General features: G+C 41.2%; 2 protein-coding genes across 2 annotated transcripts; both read right to left on the bottom strand.

Annotated features, from left to right (window-relative positions):
* Positions 1–3,208: 3,208 nt before the first annotated feature.
* LOC141910961 (fibrinogen gamma chain-like) lies at positions 3,209–5,309 on the bottom strand. The gene is made up of 3 exons (XM_074801860.1): positions 4,896–5,309; positions 4,494–4,599; positions 3,209–3,957 (listed from the first exon to the last, which is right to left on the bottom strand). The coding sequence occupies exons 1-3, from the start codon at positions 5,232–5,234 to the stop codon at positions 3,263–3,265; spliced, it is 1,140 nt and encodes a 379-aa protein (XP_074657961.1). The 5' UTR covers positions 5,235–5,309; the 3' UTR covers positions 3,209–3,262.
* A 594-nt stretch (positions 5,310–5,903) lies between these two features.
* Positions 5,904–7,448, bottom strand: LOC141910959 (cytochrome P450 2J6-like). Its single transcript, XM_074801859.1, has one exon. It carries the CDS (start codon positions 7,407–7,409, stop codon positions 5,904–5,906), a length of 1,506 nt encoding a protein of 501 aa, XP_074657960.1. The 5' UTR covers positions 7,410–7,448.
* Between the last annotated feature and the right edge of the window lie 1,499 nt (positions 7,449–8,947).

Raw genomic sequence — 8,947 nt, 5'->3', positions numbered from 1 at the left:
ACTAAAAAAGTCAGTACAACGTATATCAACGTTTTGTTGGTTTTCTTGTTCGGGCGTTGGCTTGATGCGACTTGAGCGCCGCTAATAAATCTAATCGTTCCCAATGATAGGACAGTAATTGATAAAACTGGGACAATTTCGAACAGAATAATCGTGGCTATCGTAACGGCAGATTTATCGTAACTATAACCGCTTACGAGTGGATTAAATTCCCAATACGGAACTGTATGATTGGCGCTAACCTGGTATTCAACGAACTCTTGATTGTTTACCAAGATATTTTTTTGCGTTTGAATCAAGAAACTTAACACTACCACGGCGGCGACGAATTGCGTTCGTTTACGATTCGTGAAATATTTCATGTGAATGAACGGCGCCCGGAGGGAAACGAATCGTTCCATTGCAATTACAACCACCGTGTAGTGGCTTACAGTGACTATTGTGGATCTAAAAATGGTATCAAAAAACTTAAATACCGGGAAACGCTGCAATAGAATGTAGTTAAACACGTAGTGGTAATAGTAGAGAACAGCGGGACAATCACCTGTTAGAATCAGTGAACGACGGTAGATGACGATATCATGACAATTCGGATAGAGTGCCAGATCTTCTAGAATCCAAGCGACTAACGAACGAGGATATACAACGATCTGTCGAAATACAACAAATATATCAGTGACAGCTAAAGTCATCAGATAGACGAATGTAGAACGGACGCTACGAGTCTTCCTCAACTTAACCAGTATAATAATTGTAAAGATGTTGAAGGTGGAACCGACGATCGGTTTCAAAATCAGGTTCCAGAGACGAAGGGCTGCTTTACTGATCGGCCACAGAAGACCGTTGAGATAAGCGTCCACGTCCCAAGCGAACTGCTGCCAATCTACAGTTGAATTATCCTTCATCGTCTACTGAATGGCAACGCCCAATTCGCCGCTCTCTCACTGCATCGGATGGAAGATTATCTTTTTTTTTATCGATGATATCATATTTGTCAATACTGTGATTTTTTAGTCCAGTTTTATTACGGAAGTTCATACAAGAAAATCCATACTGTAATAGCATTAAAGGCGTACGCTAGAAAAAGTATTTCGGCATTCTAAAAATGCATCCAATTGATTTCCGGTTTGACGTCATACATTATAACGTGCTCTAAATAAAATTCGAGTGGATGAATGGCTTTCTCTGAATACACATATATATATATATTTATTTCTTCATTTAAAAAAAACAACAAAATGAACGTTTGCATCTGCAGTCATCGCAGTGTGGCTTCTGGCATTTTGCTCGTCATTAAGCTTGAGTTTTTCAGCAGTAGACCACCCCCAATAATGCTTAATTTTGATTTTTCAATATTTAAGTTTTTAGCCGCTATCTTAGCAGCTATGGCAAGCAGGCAATATAATAGCATGTGAGGTAAGAATACATTATCGGGAAAACTTGAGTCTAATGAAGAGCAGGAAATACACTTGATTTTCGAGATTAACAAGGAAGAACCTAAAAGACAGTTCAGTAGATTTAGAAGGAATCGCTTATTCAGAACTTATGTTTCAAACATTTGTTTGAAAGTTGACCAGAAGGTGGGTATGGTGTGAGCGTAAATGAAGAAGTTCGTACAGTAAATGCTGTCCCTCCACAAACAGAAAAGCAATATGAATATATTGTTCGGGTAGATATGCAGATAAATGTAGATATACGCTCGAAACCGGGTCCATGATGAATTATCGGAGAAAAGATGGCGGTCTATCGCCAGACCGGTGTACCTCATCGCATCGAAGATCGCTAAGGGTCCGATAATGACGAGGAACGTTACGATAACGTACAATAACGTTTTACTCGCCGACCTGTTTGTACGTGGCTTGAATGAAGGAATTTCTGACATTCGACGTCTCTTGCTGATCGTTCGAATCGTCCCGATGCATAAGACAGTCACCAACAAAACCGGAACGATGTCGCTCAGAAAGATTGTTGCGACGGACAATGAGAAAAAGTCGTAAATATCGTGGCTGACTAGAGGAAAATAGCCGTAGTACGGTATCGTCCGATTCGTGTGTACGTCGAAGTATTCCGAAAACCGCCCGTCATTCTCTAAAACGTTGTGCTGAATGTAGATAGCGAAACTGAACAGTACAACGAAAAGAACCGATTGAAGTCGCCTGCGGTTCGTGTAGTGTTTCATGTGAAAGAACGGCGCTCTAACGGAAACGAGACGTTCCAGCGTTATTACCACGACTGTCCAGTTACTCATTGCGATGACCGTGTATTTAACGATGATATCGACAAATTTGAAAACGGGTGAAAGCTGTAAGAAAATATAGTTAAACACGTAGTGGTAATAGTAGAGAACAGCGGGACAATCCCCAGTAATAATAAGTGAACGACGGTAGATGATTATATTATGACAATTTGGATAGAGTGCCAAGTCTTCCAGAATCCAAGCAACAAATGCGCGAGGATAAACAACGATCTGTCGAAAAACAATAAGTATATCAGTAACAGCTAAAGTCATCAGATAGACGAATGTTGAACGGACGCTGCGAGCTTTCCTCAACCTTATCAGAATGATCACCGTAAAGACATTGAAGACCAGACCGATCGGTTGTATGATCAGTTGGAATACACGCAACGATCTTTTGCTGGTCGGCCAGATCAGACCATAAAAATGGGCGTCCACATCTCGCACAAACTGCTTCCAATCTCGACTGGTTAACGTCAAATTATGCATGATAATCTCATCCCATGCAGCAGCCACGGACTATGCATACTTCCATCCACATAGTAATCGAGGGTATATTGATGCGAATATATTTTATCGATAACTTTTTTCACGTCGTAAAATCTATTGAATTATGTTTCAGAAATCTTTAAAATGGATTTTCGATCGAGGTTTTAAAAATACCTGAAATAGATTATCAATATAGGCAAGAAGTCATAAAAACGATTTCTATTGCTGGTCGATATATGATGCAATTACCAAGGTCCCACTAAGCACAAAGGTATACCTAAGAATAACTCGAAAAGGCCTTCCTTCAAGTACGACCGACTGTCCCCGTTGGTTACTTCACCTAGGACAGGTTGCATCAAAGTTTCCACAAGAAAAAAAACACCCACTAAACACCATCTAAATTTGGTTCATTCCTGTCGATTTTTAATCAAATTATAATATATATTTTTCACATAATTACTTCTATACAGCAATACTTGCTAGCCAATACTCTGTCATTACATCTTGCTCACTTAATCGAAGAAAAGGATTTCTCATCTACGGACTTTGCCAGAGGTTGATGTACATCTTCTCGATCTTTGTCGGTCCCGTGTTATTGGTATTGTTGAATACATCAGACCAAAACATGTTGGACATGGAGGCCACGGTCAAACCGAGATCTGTACAATTTCTATACCACCAGCCTCCCCCGAATTCACGAGCGCAATTCCGATCAGACTGATCCTGGTCTCGGTCGTACGTCGAAAATTTCATGCCCTGCGAACGCAAACCGGGTTTTTTGTCCGGGTTCAATACGTCGACCTTGTTTACGATACACGAAGCCGTGACTACGTCTTTGACCACGTGGTCCGTCGTCATGGCGTAGCCGTGTTCTTCCGGAGAAAGCGTAAACCCGCTGTAGAACGTGCAAAACCGGGAGCCGTTGTTCAACACGAAATAAAAACACAAACTATGGAACCGCGACTCAGGATGGGCTATGTGATAGATCTTGTCGTTCCCGAGCCAGAACACCATGCTGTTAGTTCGGAAACCGTACTTGTAATCGGCCCAGGTTTTGTTGAAGATTCCCGGGATGTTTTCCTTGTCGTAGATTCGTTGCGCGAGTATGTAGTAAGCGGTTTTACCGGAGAACGTACAGCGCACGTGGAACGGGTGATCAGCGGTCGGTGGATGAATGAACACGACGTGGAACCCGTCGTCGATAGCGCCGTGGTCGATGTAGCTGGCGCAATCTGAAAAGAAAATATTGGATTTTTGTTATAAATTGTGATTGAACGGAAGGGCCTAAATAATGCGAAAATCGATACAAACTAGCTACAGTATGCTAGATGCTTCTTCGCATTTGCAAAGCAATAAACGTTAGGACAGGTAGCCTGTATGTAACGCTGAACACCTTTTGGTCAATTCATCATTTTGAAAAGACCAAAACACCTTCAAAGCATATCCATAAACATGTAGGGCGAGGTTATGAGTCTAAATCAATTAGATATATCATCAACTCTTTTGTTTTTATCGTGTTTTAAAGTGATGCGAAAATGATACTTTTAATGACTTCTAGACATACCTAGTCATTCCTTTATGAATGAATAAAAGGTAAAAACATTTTTTGGCTTTAACCTGAATTTATTAGAAATACGAGCTTTCGCTACTACTGCATACCGTAGTTGTCTAATCGGATGTATAATTGTGTAAAGCCTGAGAAATGCTAATTAGAGCGGCAACGATCGATATAAATTGACAATAAATTTTCTACCAATCGGATTCCTACCTGTAACCCGTATCTCACAAAATTTACCAACCCAAGCACCGACACAACTACACACTCTCACGTTGTCAACGATATCGAGTTTACCGTGGTTCAAACATGGATTTTCCTGAAATTGGTAGAGAATAAAGATTTTACACTTTTGATCACGTAATCAAGAATATATACCGTCAACCGCAGGTAAACCGCTCGCATGGGTGATTCAGGATTTTAGTATTTAATGAAGTGAGCATGGCAGTATATCGAAGATTAATTTTGATTAGTTCCAAGATGAAATATAGATCTTTTATTATCAGAAAAGTGGCGGTAATGTGCAAATTCTGTATTTGAATTCACAGTACATGTATTGAGATAAAAATGATCCTATAATTTGTCTTAGAGTATAAACAATTTTTCATCACTTACCGGTAAATAAAACTTCCATCCTAATCTCGTTTCCAGTTTACTGCAATCATGCGACCTCCAACCGGTCAGCTCACAGTTAACACCTTCACCATGACGCCGGTAGTTAAACGATATACACTTCCGATGCTCCATACAAACTCTAGCGCATTCAGCTGCCGATCTGACCACCACGTGGGCATCTATTGCCTTTGATGGGACGGCTATACCGTCGTTACAGTGACCAGATCTAAATTTCAGCGAGTTGATCGGATGCGGGATCATTTTTACCGATTCAACGTGGTGGATTAAAACCACCGCGATCACAGCCGAATGCGCCGCAAATAATCCAAAATTAGACATGTTCCGTAGCAATTTCGTATTCACAATCAGAAAAGAATTAGAAATAAAGTAGAGCTAAATTAGCTGAGGATCTTTAAAACGCTTCTATTCGCCCTAGAGCTTATTCGGGATTGGATTATTCTGTTTTGTTAACTTATGAAATGAACTCAGAAATTCTAACAGCGGAAGTAGACAATGTGGTTCCGGCATTGACAGACGGTCTGTGTGATAATCCAGAGAGCGTGCGATAACGGTTTAGTGACCGTTAAATAGAAATTTTATTACACTGTCGGATATAAAACGATTTATTCACAACGACGGAAGTAACTTTGCATTTTAGACAAGTTATAGTGTTTCGTTTTAGCAATATGTTTCGAGCTGACATAATTAATTATCATTATTCCAATACAAACTGGAATTAAACAACACATCGCTTTAGATAAAACCGCCAGTGATCATGGTCCAGTTCCACAATTCTACGTTAGGGCTAACTGAGTTAAATTCAGTTCATTTTCAATGAGTTAATTCTGAGTCAGATCTTAACTTACGACTGTGGAACTGGATCCATAAGTTTTATTAAAATATTTGTACTTAAATGAGATTTGATTTATTTTTTGTTTTTCACGGCTGAATACGAAAGCACCATATTCACTACATTTAAAAGATTATACAATCCTTTTTAAAGCGTTTTCAGTCCCGTTTCTTAAGAACCACGAAATGATTATCAGGCGTGTCCACTACTCCGCGATGTGCTTTCTGCGTCGGTGTCGGTTTAGTTTCGTCGACGCAGAATTCGAAATTCTGCAACATCGCCGTGAAGAAGGTGAACAATTCCTCGCGTGCCAGAGACTCGCCTAGACAAACCCGTTTGCCTAACGCAAACGGAATACTTCGGCTCTGGTTAATCACGTGGCCCTGGTCATCTAGGAAGTTCTCGGGGTTGAAATCGTTTGGATGTTTCCAAACGTTCGGATCTTGCAGGACGTCCGTCAGAGACGCCACCAAAACGGTGTCGGCTGGGATATCGTAACCCAATAAGCGAGTCGGGTACGGGTTCGAATGCGGCAAGCCAAACGGTACGACCGAGGCGAATCTCTGTATCTCGTGTAGCACAGCCATCGTGTAGGGAAGCTTAGGCCGATCAGACATGCTCGGTTTACGGCTACGAGGTACAACGTCGTCGAGCTCAGCTTGGACTTTACGTTGAACGTCGTTATGAAGCGTCATCAGTAGCGCTGCCCAGCGTAACGTAGACGCCGACGTTTCCGAACCAGCTACGAACAAATCCATGATGACGTAATACAGCTGTTGATCGGTGAAACCTTCTCCGTCGCCTCGTTTCTGTTCGGCCAAAAACGCGTCTATGAAATCTTCGACGTTGTTCTCGTCGAAGTTCCGTTTGTGCTCGTCAACTTTCAGTTTGAAAAACTCGCATATTTCTTCGATGTTCTGCGTGATTTGTTTAAATCCGAATATGTCGAACGGCACGTGTTGAAGAAACGGCGCGTAGTTCAGTATCGTACTCCTGCCCAAGTACGTCAGGTTATCGCGTACGAGTTTGTTAAGGTACCGAAACTTTTCATCTTCGTAGTGAAAACGCCTGCCGAACGTTAAAGCGCATATAACATTGCTAATAGCCACGTCTATCGATAGCGAGATCTGGAATGGTTTCCTGCCGTGTTTTTCCAATTCTGATATGAAATGGTACGTCTCCTCCGCTATCTTTTCCCCCAACGCCGACTTTCCCATCCCGAAATCTCTAAGAGTGCGCAAAGCAAAGCGACGTTGCTCCTTCCACAATGACCCCGACGAACCGATTAAACCTTTGTAGTTTATCAGCTTCATGTAGAACATGCTCAGCGGACGAGAATCGAATTCGTCCCCCTGGACCTGGAAAGCCTGTTGGATGGCATCCATGTCGTACAAGATAATTAATCCTTGACCGGCCATATTCATATATACGATGTTCGAGTTGTGTTCGTGTTTCAGTTCTCGCACGCGCTCGTTCAGCTCATCCGGAGACGTAAACGATAGAAGATTACCGACCAGCGGATAGCCAATAGGCCCCGGCGGTAAATTCAATGGGCCGGATCTTCTTGGCATTATGCGCATCCCGCAGAATACCGCGAACAACGTTATGACCGCGCATAGTAGAACATTCTGCGCAGTTAGTAAATCCAACAACAAAAACAACATCTCGTTCGAATATCGGAGTTTGCAAAAAGCACTAGCGACATTCGATACAGCGTTTGCAGTACTAGCCTCTATATTATATCGTTATACAGTACAGGTTCAATATACCAGTAATGTAGGTCTACGCCACATACGTATACTCTATACGTATTGATCGATAGACAATATAGCGCAATACATACAGTAAGCTGACATAGACTATAATCAATTAGTTTTGACTGAAGCGCATGGTTGTGACTTTGGAACTATCTATAACATGTACACGCCATGTGACTCAGGCGAGATCCATAGTTTTTTCCAATTTATATACAAAATAATAGCCGCATCAAACGGAGACGGTTTGGCTCATGTGCAAAGGACTCACTCGATACTAAACAATAAACAATGCTCATACAAAGCGAAGTGAGTTATTTCCGAAACCAGTTGCAGTTAAGTTTATGTTGCGTGCCAAAATGTGTCCCGGACCAAACGCGTCGCGTCGCAGAATGTAGAACATGTACACATTTTCATAGGTGATGATGAAACTAACAACAATTTCAAATCTTTATCGATTGCTATTTTGGCGTCTGCCGGTACTGAAGTAATTTGCGCAAATCTTTGCATGTTTTACTGTGCACAGTGCTAGGACTATAAACTACAGATCCAAAAAAGGTTCGTCTTGGCTTCTGTCAAAATCTGATGGAAAGGAATTGATTTATTGTATTGAGATTGGCTTGACATCGACGAATTGTGACTGGAAGTTGTCATTTCGGATACCATCATACTTTTTTACCCATGCCCAAAGCGCCATTGGCATCAATTTTAGTTTAGTTTAATGGTAACAGGTTGCTCGCGACAAAAACTGAGTTTAGATTTATGGTCGCATGAATCCGATTGAGTGCGATTTTCAAGCGATTTTCTCGGTATAATAAAGCATCGAGGCTTAACGCGACACGTGTTTCACCGTGTTTTCATTTCACCTATATATGATACATCTGATTTTCACAGCCTCTGGCGTCTATAGTCATTGTCTGTCTCCTGTTTTTTGACGCCGTAAAAACCGTTACGATAATGTTTTCTTTTGATGCCTAGTACTTCTTCTTCTTCTATGACATCACCAACACCGCAGCGTCACGATGTGACGTACAAGTATTACCAATTATCGCGGTCTACAGCAAGTTCCTCCGTGATAGTTAGCGTTTCGCTTGGCGTCAACTTAAGATCAGGTTCTATGTCCACAAGGGCTAGGTCTTCACGAATTATCGACAACCAGGATACCTAGTACATGTATGCATTATACAGAGGTGGGAGTGACTCCCACCTCCCTGGTTATATGAAGGGTTCTGTGTGAGTCGATGTGCACTACGTCATCAATATTGGTGTTTTTAAAATAACAATTAATTGTAAATTTTGGCATTTATTTTTCAACTAAACATATTCCATAAATCTGCTTTTATTTTTGATAAATTTGATGATTTATTTTGTGAGGATGTGTGCTACGTCATCAATATATCGGGGTTAGACTGGTTGCCGTTTTATTCAATTCAATTATTGACATATTC

Source organism: Tubulanus polymorphus, chromosome 9 (assembly GCF_964204645.1).
Source record: "Tubulanus polymorphus chromosome 9, tnTubPoly1.2, whole genome shotgun sequence".
In the NCBI taxonomy this organism is placed as follows: domain Eukaryota; kingdom Metazoa; phylum Nemertea; class Palaeonemertea; order Tubulaniformes; family Tubulanidae; genus Tubulanus; species Tubulanus polymorphus.
The sequence above is the reverse complement of the archived record's forward strand: the minus strand, read 5'-3'. Positions and strand labels throughout refer to the sequence as shown.

Excerpts from the sequence above, each read along its gene's own strand:
- LOC141910961 (XM_074801860.1), bottom strand. The coding sequence starts at position 5,234 with ATGTCTAATTTTGGATTATTTGCGGCGCATTCGGCTGTGATCGCGGTG. Across the intron at positions 4,600-4,895 it reads GATGGAAGTTTTATTTACCG|GAAAATCCATGTTTGAACCA; the intron begins GTAAGTGATGAA and ends TACCAATTTCAG. Across the intron at positions 3,958-4,493 it reads TTGTGAGATACGGGTTACAG|ATTGCGCCAGCTACATCGAC; the intron begins GTAGGAATCCGA and ends TTTTCTTTTCAG.
- LOC141910959 (XM_074801859.1), bottom strand. The coding sequence starts at position 7,409 with ATGTTGTTTTTGTTGTTGGATTTACTAACTGCGCAGAATGTTCTACTA.